This window comes from Lithobates pipiens, unplaced genomic scaffold (assembly GCF_037356315.1).
Source record: "Lithobates pipiens isolate NorthernLeopardFrog02 unplaced genomic scaffold, aLitPip1_a1.2 Scaffold_13, whole genome shotgun sequence".
In the NCBI taxonomy this organism is placed as follows: Eukaryota; Metazoa; Chordata; class Amphibia; order Anura; family Ranidae; genus Lithobates; species Lithobates pipiens.
The window spans coordinates 215,732,582-215,754,463 of record NW_027507718.1 but is presented as its reverse complement, the minus strand read 5'-3'; the positions used below and the strand labels follow the sequence as shown (position 1 = coordinate 215,754,463).

General features: G+C 40.8%; 1 protein-coding gene across 3 annotated transcripts in view; it reads right to left on the bottom strand.

Moving 5' to 3' along the window:
- Positions 1 to 21,882, bottom strand: part of PSD3 (pleckstrin and Sec7 domain containing 3) — an 857,533-nt gene that overhangs the window by 368,692 nt on the left and 466,959 nt on the right. For all 3 annotated transcript variants that reach the window (XM_077476201.1, XM_077476202.1, XM_077476203.1), the window contains one exon: positions 16,656 to 16,745. In XM_077476201.1, the coding sequence (XP_077332327.1) occupies positions 16,656 to 16,745 (90 nt within the window). The remainder of the gene's footprint in view (positions 1 to 16,655; positions 16,746 to 21,882) is intronic.

Below are 21,882 nucleotides of genomic sequence, written 5' to 3'. Positions count from 1 at the left end.
GGCAGTAGCTGTCAGAGCACCCCAGTGGTTGCTAGCCACTGATCTGGAGCTTGAGTGCATCCTGGGCTTGAGTGCATATCAAAGTTTAGCCAATTTCCTATTGCCCCTGATTTGTAATACACAAAAAAGCCATTACCACAGTACGAAGCCTACGATCAACTCGTGGGCGAGAATGTAGAATAAAAAAAAAGTCTAGTCAGAGGATCTTGTCATTTACAAGCGATCAGGACCTTGTCAGGTTAAGAAAACAGCAATGGTGCTTTCTTACCTGAATCTAAAAAAAGCATTTTGTTTCCAAAAGGACTTATCAAGTGATGTCTCTATTACAGTGAACACCATCCAGTATACTAAACTGTAATTTGACGTGGTGCACCATGGCCCCTTATTAACAATTAATGCACTCAACGTGCAAGTTTAATGTCAAGATCAAAAGATACTATACGGTAATGTGCAGTTCTACCACTGTCATCATTTACCATGGATATGGGTGATCTGATAATACTATTCTCCTCCTAATGTAGAAAGCATACTCTAAAATGACATGATGATAAATAATTCACTTCAACCATATGTTTAATTTTCCTTGTTCGCAGCAACAAATCATTCCATACGTGCATGCTTTAAGATGTTTAAACAGAAGGATGTTATTCCTGGCACCGTTTGCAAGTATTATGAGATAGCAACACTATTCTATCTAAGTTTTTCATCTATAGCCCCACTAACAGAAGGTATTATTCATTAACAAATGTAATGAATCCCAAAATCTTGCATACCAGTACAGTCTTTTCCAACCCGTTGTGTTAAGAACTGTTAAGCGTTTGGGCATTAAACCCAGCACTGTACACACAATATTTTCTGAAAGACAGAGACCCTGAGAGATAAGGATAAGTGCACAGAGGCAGGAATAAAGACTGCTGGGCTTTTTCGTGAAAGGCTATGGGAAAAGAATTGTCACAGAAAGTCTGTGCTCATGTACAGCAAACAAATCAAATATTTATTTTTCATCCTATCTTTACTGATGCAACTGAAGTGATGGGTGAAATATTGTCTGTAGCAATTCATTCCCAGGACACAGACGTGGGCAAAGCAGTTTGCCAAATCTTTTCATGGAATCATAGACATACTCCCCAAATTACAAACAAATAGCAATCACCCCAAACTGTAACTGGCCTTTGCAGCAAGGAGAACAGCAGACACCCAGCATTAGTGTAAAAAAAATAAAAATAAAAAAATAATTCAAGCTCACTTTTCCAGCCAGCCTGAACGTTAACTTCAGAGCGCAAGCACCAGTGACGTAACCGGCAGCATGTATAGCAAATATCTTATAAATGGCACACGTTTAGGCAATATTTACAGTACTTATAGGTAAGCCTTATTATAGGCTTTCCTTTAGGTACAAATTATATTTGGGAATGTACTGTCACTTCCACTTCTGGCCCACCGCACATTTACTGCGGTAGGGTGGCTCGGCTGTGCTAAAGAAATATACCTGTACGTCGTTTCCCGTTTGGGGTCCCAAGTGCGTGTGCGCCAGCGACCTGCTCCTGCTATAATTGGACACAGCGAGAGCCAATCAGCGGGTTCCACAGCTGCGATGGCCCGCCAGGACCAGACGATTGTTTGCTGAGAGGCAGAACGGCGGTCTGCCTAAGTAAACAAGGCAGACAGCCATTCTGTCAGAAAAGAAGAAAGATCTTGTGTTCCTGCTAGTCAAGAACACAGATCACACATTTCCTCCAGTTAAGCCATCCCCAAAACAGTTAGAAAGCATTCCCTAGGAGCACACTTAACCCTTTGGTCACCCCTGATGTTAACCCTTTCCCTGCCATTGTCATTTATACAGTGAAAGTGCATTTTTTTCTAGCACGGATCACGATATTAGGTGTCACTGGTTCCCAAAATGTGTCACTTAGTGTCCGTCTGCCGCAATGTTGCAATCCCACTTAAAATCACTGTCATTACTAGTAAAAATTAAAATAATGCCATAAAAATATGCCATAGTTTGTAGACGTGATAACTTTTTTTGCAAACCAATCAATATACGCTTGTTTTTTGTTTGTTTTGTTTACCAAAAACATGTAGCTGAATACATATCGGCTTAAATTGATGAATACATTTGATTTTTTCATTTTTTATTGGGTATGTTTTATAACAAAATGTAAAGAATATTTTTTTTAATCATAATTTTAGCCTTTTTTTTTGTTGATGCAAAAAAACAAAATCAAAAACGTAATCAAATACCACCAAAAGAAAGCTATATTTGTGGACAAAAGGGACATTATTTGGTTACAGCATCGCATGAACGTGCAATTGTCAATTAAAATAAAGTGCTGTATCACAAAAAATGGCCTGGTAATGAAGGGGGTAAAACCTTCCGGGGCTGAAGTGGTTAAACAAAGTGAAAACATGCAGTTGCTTTTCACAGTGCAGATACAAGGTGCAAGTAGTGCTGTAATTCTTCACAGTGCAGGTAACCAAGTGCTGTGCTCCCCTCCTTTGTGCCTTCACTGACCAACAATAGTTTAAGAGTTTGTGTGTGCTTTTGGTTAAGATAGTTTTATCCAATGCTGCTGGTCCACTGTCTCCTCTGCTCCACTTGGTGAATGATTTGAGGGTTTGACAATATATTTTCATTCATATAAAGAGGATTGAAAAAAAGATCTCCATAGTGTGATTTCATTTTTTATTTAAAGTTAAAATAATATAAAAACTTATATTCACAAACAATCTGTATATTCAGAGCATGTAATGCCAGTCCGGGAGAGCTTCTAAAGATGCCCCTTGGGAGGGGTGAAACGCATTAGCTGGGGACTTCCAGCAACGTCACGTCCGGCCTTTGCAATGCACACCACAGTGGGGTTTCTGCACCAGCATTATTTGCTCTGAATATACCAAGTGTTTGTAAGTGTATTTTTTAAATTTCCTTTTAACTTTAAATAAAAAAATGGAATCACGCTACAGAGATCTTTTTGTAATCTTTATATGAATGAAAATATACAGGCATCCATTCCCCATTTGTCTGGTGGATCGGATTGCATGAAAGTCTGGTGTAAACGGACAGGCAGTCTGTTTACATCTGACCGCCCATACAGGAACCCAGGCTGTGTCTATGTCAGCTCTGCATAAGCGAAGTAGACATGGACTTATCTGCCTGATCAGCGGGGATCAACAGACAGATCTCCTGCTGAGCAGGTGAATCTGATGATGGAGTCCGTCCATGTGAAAGATCCCTAAATCTTGTATAGTAAAGCACACGTTTTACCAGGTATCACAACACATGTATAGGGCATGTTTGTACATAAGCTAATATTTTTAAACATTGCATTTCACCTTTTGTCACAGATGCTATACTCAACCAATTAGGATGTGCCAGTCTATTTGGTATTAAAGCTGGACTTGTATTTTATATCAAGCAATTAATAACTTGTTAGAACTGGGAGATATACATTTCAGCATGAGAAGAAATACAACAAAGCCACGACTGTATGATAAAGTACATTCTTAATGACATGGACTATAAACCAACCTACATAAATCTCAGTTTCATAGTGCATGCAAATCAAGCTTGCAAAACATTCACAAAATGACGGTTAAAGTGCTTCCGTAGGCATGATTTGACCATCTCTGTAGATGGTCAGATGATGCTTCTATAGCATGTATGGGCTAACTTTACTGGTTATTTTTTTTTTATTCATTAAAGTTATTTTTTCCAAAAAAAAATTGTATTTGAAAGACCGTTGCGCAAATACAGTGTGACATAAAATATTGCAACAACCACCATTTTATTCTCGAGGGTGTCTACTAAAAAAAATATGTATAATGTTCTGGGGTTCTAAGTCATTTTCTAACAAAAAAAAATGATTTTTTTTTTCAGGTATTGGAAATCTTCTTATAGCCTAGGCCATATTTATGTAGAGCAACAATTCTTTTTTTCAGATCCTCAGAGAGTTTTTTGTCATGAGGTGCCATGTTGAACTTCCAGTGACTAGTATGAGAGCGTGAGAGGGATAACACCAAATTTACCACACCTGCTGAGACCTTAGACACTAACGAGTCACATGACACCGGGGAGAGAAAATGTCTAATTGGGCCCTATTTGGACATTCTCACTTGGGGTGTACTCACATTTGTTGCCAGCTGTGTGTAGTTATTTTGATGAGCAGCAAATTCTGCTAGTCTGGAACATCACTCTGCTACTTCTTGATTATGCATTACGTGTCTGCGTCAGCTCCCTGATTACTGGACAAAGATGACAACCCTGCTTCACTGTCCAGAGCAGGGGCTGGAAGTAGAAGGGTAGCAAAGGTTACAATGATGAACCAGGAACCTAAGTCCCTTATATAGGAATTACGTGTGTGGCATATTTGACTGTGCAGTGTAAAGGTGGGCTATACAGAAATATAAATCCTTTGGAAAGTAAAACAATAGCTACATATGTAATTAAACTGTATATTTAGCGTTTTTTCTGGGGTTTCACTTTAAAACTTGACTTTAAAATCTGAAATATCTCCATTAACAGTAGGTTTGATAAAGTATGGACATTAGCTAGTGACATTTACAACGTAAATCTCAAGTCTCTTAAGAAAAGCCTTGGGCATAAGTTCCTGCAGGTGACGGGGCCAACTGCACCAGAGGCGATTGCCTAGATAGGAAATTGCTTGTATATTGAAAAAATGAGAAAGTGGAATCAGAGTAAAAAATGTTATCACTGAAGCTTGAATTGTTGCTACCCTTTAGAAATATCACTTTACTTGGATCAGTTGAGTTCAGCAGGCACCAGCCAAATTTTGATCAGTGTGTGAGCTCCCCTGCTCAAAAGAAGTCAACTGAATACCGAAGGGGGAAAATTAACTATGTATGGCTATGGATTCATTTTCTGAACTAGTTTCTGAACAATAACTGTATATTGTAGTTTAGTAATAAGACTAATGGACATGCAGAATGTTCTCTGATTTAGAAATAGAAGGGAAAATCTGAAATCTTCTAAATCATTTTTTAATGTAATTGTTTTTTGCTAGGTTCCAGATATGTCCTTCTGAAAAGTGCGATGAACATTCATTGCAATAGCGTTGTTTTACTAAAACTGGTGCAAAAACTGGTGCAGCTCTATAGTTTAAAGCTAATTTGCTACCATGCAGAGGTGCGACAGATTTTGCACTCTCCAGTTTAGTAAATCAACCCCAATGCCCAAATGTGATGCTCAAAACAGTCCAACACTGCTGAAATAAATTTACTGTATAGATTATAAAATGCAATTACAGTAGGTTTGTATCCACTTAGAGTATTATATTAGACAGCAGCATTTTAAAATCTATTACCTATTATATACAATGAATAAAAAACAACAAAAATAATGTTATGTTTGCATTTCAACTAATCTTGTGATCAAAGCAACAGAGCTAGGATAGTGACCTCACTTTTTTGGACTTAAAGAATATAGCTTGGTTACTTATCCATCCCTGCAGGTGGAAGTAATCTTCTCTTTGATGACTGGATGCTGGTCCAGTCCTTGGTCTGACAATATGATCCAAAGTAAAGAGAGGGTCACCTCTCTCCAGAATGCAAAGAATAAAAACATTTATTTCATACAAACCATCAAATATCAAAAAATGTTCATGATAACATCACGATACAGAGAATGGCATGGTTGACAAGTTATGACTGAGCAAAGCAATTTGTGAAACATGTCAACCATACCATTCTCTGTCTGTATCGTGATATTATGAATATTTTTTGATATTTGATGGTTTTTATGGAATAAATATTTTCATTCTTTCCATCCCTGCCTAGAAAATTCAGACTGGTGGCAAACTGCACTCTGTATTGCAACAGAGACATTAAAGGCTCCTAGTGCTAAGCTTTTCTCTCCTAGTATGAGCGCTGCTGTGAACATAATTACACAAGGATGATATCTGGAAAGATTCAGGCCTCCGTACAAGTTCTATGTAGAAATACATTTATTGAACTTTAATAAATTAATGGGCTAGTGTTTTTATACCATCTTGGAGATCAAATGAAATGCACAGCAGGTTTAGGGATATAACATCACTAACGCCAGTTCCTAAATGCTTACAGCTGGACCAGTAAAGTATAACGATAAAATCTTATAGCTTGCTATATCTGACAGTCACTTGGTTTAGGCAATATACAGTATATCGAAAATATTCTGGAATCCTTAATTTCCTGCCTCACACAATTTTGTTTTTAATTTCCCTTTTTGTCTTTTACAATCTCACTGGCGTTTGCTGAATGCAGCAAGTAACAATACAGACACTTGATGTGTTAACACTGCACAGCTCCTGCAGCATTAGACAGAATTACTGAAGGTCTGCTCATTCCATTGTGACCTTGGCTCAGGATTTTCAAATCTCCCTCTAAATATAAGCACCTTAATTTTAAAACAAATTATAACCTGAACTGAATAAGCTTTTCAAGAATCCAACAGATTGTTATGTCACCTGAAGATTGCTGTCAATATCCAAAAGTAATTTAACCCCCTTCAGTTGTCTGGATTCTTGTCCTTAGAATACTTATGCCCCGTACATACGTTCAGATTTTCCGGCAACAAAACCATGGATTTTTTGTTCGAAGGATGTTGGTTTAAACTCATCTTGCATACAGAGGGTCCCACAAATGTTGGCCAAAAATTCAGAATGTGAGAACGTGGTGCTGTACAACACATACGACAAGCCGAGAAAAATGAAGTTCAATAGCCAGTGCAGCTCCTTCTGCTCGATTCCGAGCATGCGTGAACTTTTCTGTGACGGACTTGTGTACACACGATCGGACTTTCCGACAACAAGGTTTGTTATCTGAAAATGTGAGAACCTGCTCTCAAACATTTCTGTGCATAAATTCCGACAGCAAATGTTCGATGGAGCATACACACGGTCGGACTTTCCGACAACACGCTCACATTAAACAATTCCCATCAGAAAATGTCAGATCGTGTGTACATGGCATTAAATGTCGAAGCTCCTGTCTGAGATCTCTAGGGGATTAACCCCCTTAGGAAGTGATGTGGGATAAAGTACAGCATATACAAGCCAATTCATTCCTCTCCATCACACTACATATAAAGCACATGTGTCAAACACAAGGCCCACGGGCCGAATCGGGCCCGCCAGGCCATTTTATGTGGCCCTCGCACCTCCGCTGCAGCTGCGGCATCCCCACCTTGTTTCAGCAGTTGACTGTAGAAAGGAGCATAGTATAGGAGCACTCCTCCACCAAACCTGTGATTCTCCGTACAGCCAGGGAAAAGCACATTTCTCCTGCCCCATCTCAGCAGCTGACAGCAGAGAAGACAGAACTCCTCCTACAGATCCTTTGCCTCTCTGTGAAGCTGCAGCACCCCCTCATCTCTGCCTCCCCTGGTTTCAGTGTTCAGCTGCTGACTCTAGCCCTCCTCTAGTCCAGTACAAAGTAAGGGGGTGCACTGTGATGTAAGGAAGGGTGGGGGACTCGACTTCTGACATCTGATTTAAGGGATGTGGGGGGGGGGGGGGGTGTTGGGCTCTGGACATCTAGCTTCACAGATTCAACCAGCCCTTTGAGGGCAACCACATTGCTGATGCGGCCCGTGGTAAATTGGAGTTTGACATCCCTGAAATAAAGGGATTCTCTCCTACTTTATGAAGAAAGAGATGAATCAAGATGGGTATTTTTCTAGAGAAGAAGGCATTTAAATCTTGGAGGAAGTGTAGTTGAACTACCACCCATCTAGTCCCCATTAAGTCTCCCTATATTTCCTGGGTTCAGTCCCCGTTGTTTGTACAGTGTTGCTATATTATGTTATTTGTTTGATCTAACCAGTAGGCCTTAATGACATGTTTTTAAGAGATTGAGCTAAGTTTTAAAGGAATATAAAATGTGTATTTTCCTTGGAGTTTCGTTTTTTTTTTTTTCTTCCCACTGTTTTGACACATTTAAAGTCCTGCTCCATTTTTTGGAGAACGGGACTTCTTATTGCAGTTTTTTTTGGTCGCAGCTTTTTCCCTTCCTTCTTCTGTTTTCTCCTTTGTAGACATATTACTTTTTGGGATGGTGTCACAATGTGGATATTTCTAGTGTAGTGCCCTGCTCGCACACACAATACCACACTTTTTCTCTATATTGATACCACAGAAAATCCTACACCTCCACTCATTTCTCTCCTTCTTCAGCAATGTGTGCTATGTGTGATGTGTGCTATGCACTCCCTCCATGCCTTCCTGCACATGCATATAGAGGTTGCATTGCTTCAAGCTGAACTCCAGGCAGATATAAAAGACACAAGTTAATGAATCATTAATGTAGCCTCTCTTTTAATATAGAAAAACCCTTGAAATAAGTGTCATGTCTCGGGGGCCAAGTTATTAAATCTCGAATTTGTGGTACATTTGAGCAGTCATTAATTTATAAATATAATACATAGCATAAATACGTATCTGATACCGAGAGCAAATCGTTTTCTTTACCACTTCCCTGCTCTAAGAAAAAAAATGCATCAGTAATGGTCATGAAATAAAACAAATAATAATAACGGCCAGAAAAGAAACACTAACTCCCTTGTGCCCTTTATATTGATAGTCCATGGAAAAGTGCCTTCTTTTATTGGTAGTCGGTGCAGTAGTCTCATATATTGGTGGCCAGTGAGAGAAGGACACTTACCGTACATTGTTGACCATTGGGAAAACTATCCCCTAACACACAGCTAAAGAAGATCATTGATATCAGTGGTTACTAGAAGTTAGAAACTCTCCATTGCTAAAGGAACACCTTACAACCTCTGGAGAAACCCCAGAGTTTCATAGAACCCTGTTTGAGAAACCCTACGTTAATGCATCATTAAAATAGGATTTTTGACTTAAAATCTTTTTTTCATTTGTAATTAAAGGAACACAGTAAGAAGACATGTGTGTGAAATGGGCTAGGCTGCGGACTTTAGGAGATTGGCATCAGCAAAACAAAGCTGCAAAGACATGGCGTTTTTGTTTTGCTAGTGTCCTAGGAGAACAAATGTCATCTTTCTTCCAGATCATCTGGATCCTTTGTCCCATGAGGTGGTTTGCCATCCTGCTGTTTAAGCTTAGGTAACGAGAGACCGGGTTCTATCTGATTTAGTCCTAACAGCTAGAAAATCGACTTCTTGCAAATCAAACATTTAAAGCATGATTTAGAAATGTATTTTTTTTCCATAATCTGTATTTCCTTATTAATAAAGAGAAACATAAAAGAAAAAGAAAAAAAGAATACAGAAAACACTTTTTTTTAATGCAAGCAGCGCAAGTATCTTAAAATTTGTATCAGTTTCTCGCAGTCTCCTGTACAGGCTTTAAAGAAGAGCTCAGATCAGGGAAGGAAAAACAGCACAAGGAGTTAAAGTGATACTAAAGTCTACTTTTTTTTTGTTAAAAATAACAAACATGTTATTCTTAGCTGCTCTGTGTAGTGGTTTTGCACAGAGCAGTCCAGATCCTCCTCTTCTCTGGTCCCTCTTTGGTGCTCCTGGCCCCTCCCTCCTGCTGAGTGCCCCCACAGCAAGCAGCTTGCTATGGGGACACCCGAGCCAAACTGCAGTTCCTTGTGTTCATTCAGACATGAAGCCCCGCCCTCTCTCACCTGATTGGCTCACTGACTTTGATTGACCAATGGCGCATCGCTGCTCTCTCAGCCAATGCTCTCTTGCAACACTGCTGGATCAAGATGGGACTTAGGCAAGTATTAGGGGGGCTGCTGCACACAGAAGGCTTTTTATCCTAATGCATAGAATGCATTAAGATAAAAAAAAAAACTTCTGCTTTTGAAACCACTTTAATCAGGCGTGTTCCAGTGCAAACAGTATTCCAATAGTAGGAATGAGCATACTGACAAAGACATCAGTTAAATGATTCTTTTCTTCCACCAAGTTATAGGGTGGGGGTGGGAAAGAGATCTATAGGGGGAAGTGCAGCAGAGAAAGATCAGTTACTGTACTCTGCTAGACACCACCATGTTGTGGTGCAGAGCTATGGAAATCTTAAGACTGGGAAGATTGAAATACATAAACGTCTCCAAAACTTTCAGATAAAACCTCTCATATATCTATTTCATCTGTCTAGTTAATGGTTTGCTTGGAGTTCAGTTTTCACATTGGGCCTGTGCGGTTTCGCAAAGCCTCCTCCTCTGATCTAATGTATGACTGTGAGAGGGCTCCCTCCTACCACTGACATTAAAATTTCATTTTGGACACAGCGAGGAAGGTTTGGAGCCTTTCCGAGGTTTTTATTACTGTCTATGCCCCGATTTCAGGATGCACTGATGAGAAATCTTAAGTAAAGGTTTCCTATCCTAGTGGGGTCTGTATCCGCAAGGACAGGGAGGAAAAATCTCTCCAATGAAGTCACAGGCGAAAAAAAATAATAATAATTTTTTTTAACTATTTCCCTCTTTATCCAAAACAAAACGTGGCTACAGTCAGGCTTCAAAGTCCAACTTCTTCGCTCCTTTGTTATATCTCGCCTTGACTAATGTAACGCCCTCAACATCTACCTCTTAGCAGGCGAGCCCCTCTTCAGTCTATTATGAATGCTGATGCCAGACTCACCCTCCTTACCAATCGTTCAGTGTCCGCCACTCCTCTCTGCTAATCCCTCCACTGGCTTCCCACTGCCCAACAAATAAGATTCAAAACATTAACAATAACATACAAAGCCATTTACAACTCTGCCCCAAGCTACATTACCAATCTTGACTACCCAAACTGTCCCCTATGTTTCTCCCAAGACCTCTTGTCTCCTCCTCCCATGCTCATCTCCAGGACTTCTCCCCAGCCTCTCCCATCCTCTGGAACTCCCTACTGCAATCTGTCCAGGTATCTCCAACTCGGTCCACTTTTAGGTGATCCCTGAAAACATATCCCTTCAGGGAAGCCTAGCCAGCCTTCAGCTAACAACCAAATCTTCTATTTATTCCCAGTAGTTTATCCCTCACGGTTATTACCTTTTGTTCCACCAGCCCCTCCCTATTAGATTGTAAGCTCGCAGGAGCAGGGCCCTTCTAACCCTCTTTTGAATTGTATTGTTGCTGTACTATCTCCCTTTAAATTGTAAAGCACTAGACAAACTGTTGGCTTAATATAAATCTTGTAGAAAAAAATGATCTGCACTCCGGCTGTTGCTCTTAAAATTTCTTCATTTTATTGAATAGCCACAGTGAACAAACGCCTATAAATCTTGTGTAATAACAACAACTCCAGAAAAATGTTGCATTATTCTTTGAAGTAGGGCTTCTCCCACACTGCATGGGTTAATAGCTTGCTTTGTCTAGGTGAGAGGCTAAACATTTTTAGTTATCCGATTTTCTGTTCCCCAGGCAGAAGGCACCCCACAGTGGACATTCCCTTGGCATCTTTACTTCCAGTGCAGGGCTAAGGGCCCTGCTTTGGTCTTGACGACGTCAAGAATCTTAGACCAGTGGAGTGTGGGGGAGAAGAAACTACAGGGACTGATCAAGCTGAGGGACAGAGTGGTGGATTGGGTAAGTGAATCTTCTGGTTTTATTCCCCTAGACCAGTGATGGTGAACCTTGGCACCCCAGATGTTTTGGAACTACATTTCCCTACATTTCCCATGATGCTCAACTACACTGCAGAATGTATGAGCATCACGGGAAATGTAGTACCAAAACACCTGGAGTGCCAAGGTTCACCATCACTGCCCTAGATCAAAATAAGCACTCAACTCCTTGCAGTGCAGGCACAGCCCCTTTGCAATGAACAATTGTATAGTTGCCTGGAGTTTGGCTTTACCTCTTCTATAACTGGTGAAATGCTGAGATCAGTGTACAAGGACCCGCAGGAAAGTTTACACACATTGCTTGTCAACTTTTATCATTCTGTGAATCGTACATTCAGCCTACTGAAAAATGAGACCTAGCATGAGATTTAATTTTCATGCATACCAAGTAAATTGGAAGTGTATCAGTTACAGGTATTTATTACCCACCACACCAATCAAAGTATTCCCTCTAAAATGTCTTCTTCTGATTGCTCCAGAAAAAGTGGGTAATAGTCCAGAGTGCACATCTACTGTATTTCCTAGGCTGAGATGCTGGCTCAGGGATGACAAACATGTAAAACCTGGTGTCTGCGAAGTTCTTAGCTGTATTTATGCTTGTCGACACAGATCAGCCCCTGCTGAGCTTCCCTGTGACTTGATACAAAGCTACAATATTGCATCTGATCACTGGGGGAGTGGGCACTGAAGACATTTTTTCACCTTGATTACAGTAGAGTGATGGTATCATTTCAGTCTAGTAAAAGCCATCAGACTAAAATACAAGAACTACCGCTACTTTTTAACAATAAAAGGTAGAGCTTTTCTGAACAATTGTACCGGAGCTATATATTGTCACTTGCCAAGAATTTATTCAAGCAGACTTGTAAAGTTACTAAAAGGTCAACTTTAACAAAGGCAGACTTCTGATCATTCTACAAAACCTGAATACATTTCTCTGAGAACTGCACATTGCTTCACCTATACCCCTCTCTTCAGCCCTGCTTCCTCTTGTCGCCATTGCACTTCCTGACACAATGAAGCCCCATTTCCATGTGCACAGGCACAACAAACCCTTCTGCAAAAGGGTAAAATATTGCAGTTTATCGGTTCTTAGATGTAGTGGATGTATGAGTTTGCATTTTAGGATTTCTTTTCCATCTGCTAATCCCATGAATAACATGCTTTTCTCTCACTGTATCTATAGAAGGAGCCGTGGTTGTCACACAGGCTGGACTTCAAACATGTCTGCCTTTGTTGATCTCCTTTACATGGTGGATTGGAGGGATTAGTAGTTTACATAAAAAAATTAGGTTCTCCGTGCAGTCTTTGCAGCTGAGAAAAAGTGACAAGAACACTGCAATTGTGGAAACATCAACACAGAAGCATAACTAGAACCTTCAGGACACCGAGGCAAGAAACCATGAAAGGCCCCAGACCCCAGGGGACCTTCCCTCCGATCCCGGTGGCAAAAGGCCTGGGCCCGGTCGTATGTGCAAACTTTGCGACCATGGTAATTCCGCCACTGGTGTCAGTTTTTTTTTAATTTTATGTTACTAACTTTTTTTTTATTTTTTTTTACAATTTTATTTTTTATTATTTAAAAAAAAAAAAAAAAAAAAAAAAAATGTTTAGGAGCCCTGTTGGGTTGGCTTTAATGAAAAACAGATCTATGATGTTTCACCTTTGAGACAGAGAAAGCAGATTGAGAACACAGCCCTCAATCTCCTTCTCTGCAGCCTCGGCTGCACAGAATTAATGGGCAGGAATGAATCTGTACAGAGTATCCCTTGCATTCACAAATTAAAGACTAGTAAACAGTTTACTATGCTTCAGGTGTGAATGGACAGAGTCAGTGACCGGTACCGGTAACTGATTCTGTCCATTCAACAAGGGAAGGGGCCAGTGAATGACATATTTACCGGCCCCTTCCCCCACTCTCCATCCTGACACATCCCCAGCAGCAGCCGGCAGAGCTGTGGGGTGGAATGAGGGGGGCCAGGAGAGCGCACAGGCATCTAGGGCAGCAGAAAGAGGAAACTCTATAGGAGGGCCATAGGGGGTGGCATAAACAGGAACCAATCACCTCTATTGCTCCTGCAGCTGCTGAACACCTGTGGGAAGGAGAGAAGGAGAAGCAGGATTTTAGCAGCTGCAGGAGGAAAATGGAGGGGGTTGGTTCCTCTATGTGCTGTCCCCACCACCCCTTGCATCTCAGGGTACAAGGAGCCACGCAGGCCCCAGGGAGAATGGGCTAGATCACAATTGCGACCCCTGTAGTTACACTCCTGCATCAACAGGTATTTTGTGCACTTGCTAAAAATGTCCTTAGCATGCAAAAAAAAAATACTATTGCAGCCACACCATGTAAGGATTGGTAAACTGCAGTATATTATATTATTGTTTTTGGGTGTAATGCCATTTTAATTGCATGGACTGGGGCACCCATCCAATCAAGTTCTTGCTACAAATGGGCTGAGTTTTCCTACACTAGCAGCTGAGCAGCTCTTCCCTACCCATCAGCTCTCAGATGTGTTTGTTTGCATAGCATCTCCAGCGAGATGTAGTGGGAGGGAGAACATAGGTGGTTGGAATTACTAATAACTATGCTGGGAGGAGGGACTGATCAGCAAGGTTTGCCTGTGAACTCTGGCTAGAATTAAGTCAGTATTATCCCAGCATTACAGTTGATTGCATTGTTAGTGCACATACTATCCAGAAATACATAACAATGTCCTTGGACTTTAGTTCAAATTCTTGGCAATTAAAGATGCATTATTTCATACACAAAATAATATAATTGCTATCACTAAAACATGCACATTATTAATTATGCAAATTATAGCGTCAAGTGCAGTAAGAGGATGTATAGCTTTATAATTGAACTTTCAGAATGGGTGGAGTACAGCTGGAAAAATGCCAATCCACTATAAGGAAAAGTGAAAACACTATTAGATGTAAAACACTTGCCTGGTCTTTTCTATTATTCAAAGATCTTTCTGTGTAATCCAGGTTTATCAAATTTCCATGCGTCTCAACTGTCCAATACTCAAGTGCTGTCCTGCATTTGACATTCTAAAAGTATTGCCTCCCCACCCCCAGCAAAATTCTCCACTTGCTTTTGCCAAATGTAGAAGATACTGTGTACAGTTAGGCTGCATTCACACCTGAGCATTTCAAAGTCAGGCTTTTTACCGCAAATTTTACAGTGATTTTGTACATTTTTCACCAATGTAAAAAGCTGAAAAACGCCTGTAATTTGCATTTTGCTCAGATGTGAACAGATGCCATTGAAATAAATGGCATTTTGCTTGTTGAGCGTTTTTGCAGGCTTTTACGAGCGATTTATGAGCTGAAAATGATCAGGTGTGAATGCAGCCTTAAACGTGATACTAAACACAAACTGTTTACTTTACATTATCCCTTCTATTTATGTATGGGGATGATGGCACTCTAATTATTTGAATAAAAAAAAAAATATCTAAGTACCTTTTTCCTAATTGATATACAGATGTCACATGACCCAGCACTTTCCCAGCCTGCCTGCAGGGAAACAAAAGCAGGAGGAGCTTCTAGTCCTCTGCTACTGGTCACATGTTTAAAGTAAAAAAAAAACAAATAATTACTATCAATAAACTGTTTTAAATCATCATACAAATATATAATTTAAATCAAATCTTTATTTTTATTTATTTTTAATATGGTATGGGCGGATTTCTGCAAGTCACAGGCTGTGTCTTATGCCCTGTACACACGATCATATTTTCCGACAACAAATGTTGGATGTGAGCTTGTTGGCTGAAAGTCCGACCATGTGTATGCTCCATTGAACATTTGTTGTTCGACCTTCTGCCAGCAAATGTTGGCTAGCAGGTTCTCAAATTTTCCACCAACAAAGCTTTGTTGTCGGAATTTCCGATCGTGTGTGTACACAAGTCCAACGCACAAAAGTTCATGCATGCTCGGAATCAAACCGAAGAAGCTGCACTGGCTATTGAACTTCCTTTTTCTCAGCTCGTCGTACGTCTTGCACGTCACCGTGTTCTCACGTTCATAATTGTTGGCCAACATTTGTGTGACCGTGTGTGCAAGACATGTTGGAGCCAACATCCTGCAAACAAAATTCCATGGGTTTTCTTGTTGGAAAATCTGATCACGTGTACGGGGCATTAGAATAAGAGAGAGGAGAAGCCTCCGTCATGATGGAGTATGAACAGCATGTAATACACCATTTATAGATTGTTTTATGACGTGGGTTTACTGACACTTTATGGTTGCTTTATTAGATACGGCTATATCCAGTGGCTGAAAGTTTTTTTTGTTTTTGTTTTTTTAAAAAGGTAAAATAAATGAAAGACATGATAATTTTCCACTGTGGATTCTAAGACAGTAATGACAATGGCTGCTTGGTGTATTTAGTGACAATTAACACACAGTTTTTTCAGAGTTCCTCTAAGTAGAAAAATGTGGCTCATACTGCTCTCCATTGGTATATAATGTCTTGAATTAAATGGGGGTGTTTCTATCACAGTGGATTTTAAAATTATATTTGATTAATTAGTTACACCCCTCAATATCTCAGATGCCCAATGGGACTTTTGCTACTTACAATAGTAAATATGTATGGCATAATGTATTTTAGCTTAACAATGCAGAACATTCTTCAGAAATTCAAATGAACAAGGTCACTGCACTGACACTCACATGTAATTATGTCACAACATCACCAATATTGTCTTTACAGCAAATGCAGCAAGGTAGTGAGGCTGTGCACAGTGGCAGTGGGCATCAGCATCAGCACATCACATCACTGGCTTGCCCAAGCCTAACTTTTCATCTGTGCCATGTGGCAGCCATAGCTCAAATGTCCACTGAGCTAACCAACCATTGTAGTGTATATGGCCATTAACCCTACTCATTATGACTACACTCTGACTTACATTATTCGTTTAAACAAACTGATAAAATATATTTTAACACTGGAACAAGTACTTGAGACTGGATTATAGAATATTATATAAACACCTAATATATGATCATTATACACTATGCACATGTGCAAATGTTCAAGCATAAACGACACAATGATCTATGTCATGCAGTAATACAACTGAAAAAGGACTGTATAGTAAAACTGACCTTAAGAAGCCCTCTGGGAAAATCACTGCCTTCATTCACCCCTTGGAGATTGGCAATGAATTCCTGACAGCTCATTTTCTTTCCAATATTCTGAAAGATAGAAGGTCAGGCATTACAATGATATATTTGCTCCTACCTGCATTAATTAAAAAAGACACCTGCCATGTGGTGTTAAACTCATGCGACTGATGAGGTTTTCTGATTCCTCACAACAAATGCTTTCAAAAACAAAAAATTAATGCTGTTAACCAAACAAACAATCACCATGCTAAAAGACAACTGTATTATTAAAAGCACAGTGCATCAATGCCTAAACATACTTTAGTGTGGTCACAACCAAAATTAAATTAAATATAAAATTTGATAAATATACTACTTTACACAAAATATATGCCTAAAAGCCCAATAATACTGTGCAATAATCTAAAATAATATAAAATATGTGCTTAAAAAATTATCCAGCAATACATAGTTCAACAAATGAATAACTTAATGAGTGATAACCAATACCAACTGTTAAAATCAGATAGTATGCGCAATCCATGAAAAGTGCCACCATCAATCCTTTTATACTCAATAGTGAATAATCCAATAAAAGGTGAAAAAAAACAAAAAAACAAAAAACTCAGTGGTAACCAGTAACAACCAATTAAATCAAACAATATATGCAATCATTTAAAAAAAATGTCTGTTTCGATCAGTGATAGTAGAAAGCAGACTTACGGAAACAGATGTGACTATCTGTGTTGGTGAGTCGTCTCAAGGAACGGGGGAGCACATTGTAGTACAATGCAGCATGCTTTTGACTTCAAATTAAGTTTCTTCCGAGATCATTTTCAATTCACTGAAGGTGCATGTGACCTTCATCTACTTTTTACATTCCCATAGTTCTGAATTCAACGAAAGCCTGATGACACAGGTCTTATTCCATATCTGGTCAACCCCTGTAGAAAAGCAAAATCACTGTTGCAGCCTCCACTACTACAGTGATTCTTGCTGTCTTCCAGGTCCCGTGCCAAGTGACTGCCCTACTGCAAAGTAAAACAGACGTTCGTATGACTTTTTTCCTGACAATTTCCATTCCAATGTCCAATAACACTGCTTCTGTAGCCAGTTAGGACACTCATTGGACAACGGTTGAAATTTGGTAGAGCTTTGCCAGGAATTCAAGCAAATTCAGGTCCCAATAACAAAGTGAGTCTAAGAGGAGCACTTGAGGAGAGTGCTCTGGTTAATAAAGGTAATTATTAGGCATTGTTTGAAGCCCTCTCTTAGGCAGGACTGTTAATATCAGCACTGTAAAGCACATGTTCATGCAAAACACATAAAAACTAGTCTACCTTCCACTGTTTGCTCTGAGTTGGCACCAATATGAATTAAACAGACTCTATTATGATGTGATGGTTGCTCTGAAAGACAAATAACCTGTCCTTGACTAATCAAACCTTTGCCTATGATAATACATTACATATATTTATGCACCATGACCTCTGCCAAATACTATAACTAGTGTCTAGAAAGAACATCTATCAAATATAAAATGTGATTAAGCACAACAATAAAGTATGGCTATGTTGGCATCCTTGGTGTGCAAGGGGTTTTTCTTAAAGAGGAAGTAAACCCTAATGGGTTTACTTCCTCTTTGATTCCCTGCAAAAGGTAAAGAATAATGGACTACTATGCATCACATAGTAGTCCATTATGTGTCACTTATCTGACACAGGAGCCAGCGAAGTCACCGCTGTCCCCTGTAGTCCAGAGCGTCCATCTTCTTGGTGGGTCTCGCTGTTCCGGCGCTGTCATTCGTCGGAGCCGCAATGACGTCACTCCCACGCATGTGCACGGGAGCCGCCACTCGCGGAATATCACCGTTAACTGCGGCGCGCTCAGTGCGCCTGCGCACCGCTGTCTACAGCGCATGCGCCGTAGACAGTGGTGCCTGTCTTTTGGCAAATATCTCCTAAACCGTGTAAGCACATTGTTTCCCTGGAAGACCAGGTTCTGAATCTAGGGAAGCAACTGTGAACACTTAGGAGACCCTCCATACTAAAGGAGAGTTAATATCGTACCCAGCAGGGGCCAGCACAGAGGCAGGTGGAGACAAGGAGGTGCAGGCACCAGAGAAGAGTAGATGGGCAACAGTCAGGAAGGGTAGAGGGGAAAGTGCCAGGGAGGCAGGTCCTATGCTCTGGAACATCCCAATAAGTATGCCACCTTTGCGTGACATTGGTGAAACCAGTCAGGGACCAGCATTGCTTGAGCAGAGTGACGCCCCTAGCTGCCAGGGGAATAACTCCTCCAGTGAGGGTGGGAGTAAAGCGAAGGGAAAGGAAAGACATATTCTGGTGGTAGGGGACTCAAATCTTAGAAGAACAGAGAGGGCAATCTGTCACATAGACCTGAAGCACCGAACTGTATGTTGTCTACCGGGTGCTCGGGTTCGGCACATTACAGATCTGGTGGACAGATTACTGGGAGGGGCTGGGGAAGACCCGGGTGTCATGGTGCACACTGGCATCAATGACAAAGTCACAAGAAGATGAAGTGTCCTAAAAAACAATTTTAGGGACTTGGGAGCTAAATTGAGGAAAAGGACCTCCAAGGTAGTATTCTCTAATACTAAAAGGAACCTCGAGCCACACCAGAAAGGAAGCAGGAGATTAGGGAAGTCAACAAGTGGCTGAGGGGCTGGTGTAGAAAGGAGGTGTTTGGGTTCCTGAAGAACTGGGCCGACTTCTCAGTCGGTTAACAGCTTTTTAGAAGGGATGGGTGGCACAATAGGGAAGGTGCAGATCAGCTAGGAGAGAAGATGACCAACAAGTTAGAGGGGCTTTTAAACTAGGTGACGGTGGGGAGTGTCCAAAGGTAGAGATATTCAGCACGGAACTAATTTTGGAGGGTAGTATTGGGGGCATTAGTGGTAGGTTGACTAAAGCACCTAAACCCAAGGTAAGTACAGTAACAAGTCCTATTTGCAACCCCAGAACACTCAATAAGGAGATAGTATGCATCTGAACTAAACGATGTGGCATATTCACCAATGCCAGGAGTCTGGCGGACAAGATGGGAGAACTAGAGCTACTGTTGTAGGAGGAGGATTTCGATTTTGTGGCAATTTCAGAGACTTGGTTCAACAGCTCTCATGATTGGCTGTTAACTATTCGAGGGTATTCCCTATATCGACAGGGAAGGGAGGGTAAAAAAGGGGGAGGGGTATGCCTGTATATCAAAAATGATGTACAAGTGAATGTGAGGGACGATATCACTAATGGAGCAAGGGAGGAGGTGGAATCCTTATGGGTAAAGCTACAAAGGGAGGAAACCAAGGGAAAAGTAATACTGGGAGTATACTACAGGGCCACTAACCAGAGGGAAAAGGGGGAGGTGGACCTCTTATCAGTTTGGATTAGGGGCAAGGATGGGAAGTGTCATTTTAATGGGGGATTTTAATTATACAGACATGACTGGAAGGAAGGAACAACGCATTCATCTAAAGCTCGCCATTTCCTAAATGTCTTGCAGGACAATTTCATGGGTCAGATGGTAAATGCACCAACAAGAAACAAAGCGTTATTAGACTTACTGATTACCAACAATACAGACCTGATCACAGATGTGGAAATACAGGGCCATTTAGGAAACAGCGAACACAGGTCAATTTGTTTTAGTATAAAACACACAAATAGGAAACATAACATATAAAGAGATAGAATCTTAGGAACAAAGAACACAAAAGAAAAATGAGTATGCTTTAAAGTGGTTGTAAACCCTTAAAAACCACTTTCACCTACAGGTAAGTCTAGATTAAGGCTTACCTGTAGGTCCAAGAAATATCTCCTAAACCTACATGGTTTAGGAGATATTTACCTGAAGACAGCCACTGCTGTCTACGGCGCATGCGCCGTAGACAGCGGCGCGCAGGTGCACTGGGTAAGCCTACCAGTGTTGGCTCCCGTGCGCACGTGTGGGAGTGACGTCATCGCTGCTCCGGCGAATCACAACACCGGAGCAGTGAGACCCACCAAGAAGATGGATGCTCGGAACTACAGGGGACAGCGGTGACTTCGCGGTGACTGACACATAATGGAGTAGTCCCATTATGCTTTACCTGTGCAGGGAATAAAAGAGGAAGTAAACCCATCAGGGTTTACTTCCTCTTTAAGAGCATATTAAGCAAATCCAGGAGTTGTTTTGAAGACCAGCATTGATGCTTGCAGGTACAAGTTGCCTGCATATTCAGCACTGTTATCTTAGAAACATTTTAGGACAGGACAGATGACATTTAAACAAACATCACCAAATGTCTATGCCTGGATCCAATTTCTTTAAAAAAAATAATTATGAAAAAGCTGAATATTGTTACTTCACAGACAAATAGAAATATTAAGTACATAATTTAATTAGGCACAGTTTGTGGAAAAGGCTGTAAAGTTCAGTTCCCACAGCAACACAATTTAACTAGTTAAAGATTTAATTAAAAGTATGTAGATCAGGTAATGCTGGTTTGCTGCTGGTAGCACATGACAAGGCACAAAATATAGAAGCAGAACACATTTGGTAAAGTTAAATATTCCTTCTTTCTATTATCCAGTAGCATGATCCAAAGTGATATTGTAAGTATAGATGGACACTGCTGGGCATTCAGCCTCTGGCTACTACAGTGTATGTTTGATACTGCAACAATGAGATCTTCCTGCCAAAATTCCTCACTCTGTTCTTATCCACCTGGGAGTTCTGGTTGTTTCTGCTCATCGTTCAGTATCATAGGGTTTCCCGTTGTTTTTTCATAATATGAAATAACAAACATCTAATAATGGCTCACTTAGACCCCTTTCACACCACACCGCCCATAGCGTGGGCGGTAAAACGCCGCTATTTTTAGCTGCGTTTTACTGCCGGATTTGGGCGCATTTCGGCCGCTAGCGGGCGCTTTTACCCCGCTAGCGGCCGAGAAAGAGTTAAAACCGCCGGCAATATGCCGCAATAGCGGCGTTTTGCCGGCGGTATTACAGCGCCGCCCCATTGATTTCAATGGGGAGCAGCAGTGGCGGAGCGGTAAACACACCATTCCTTCACCGCTCCAAAGAAGCTGCTGGCAGGACTTTTCCTTGACGTTCTGCCAGCGCACCGCTGTAGTGTGAAAGCCCTTGGGCTTTCACACTACAAACAATGGTGAAGCTTTTTTAGGGCGGATTGCAGGCGCCATTTCTAATGCTATAGCGCCTGC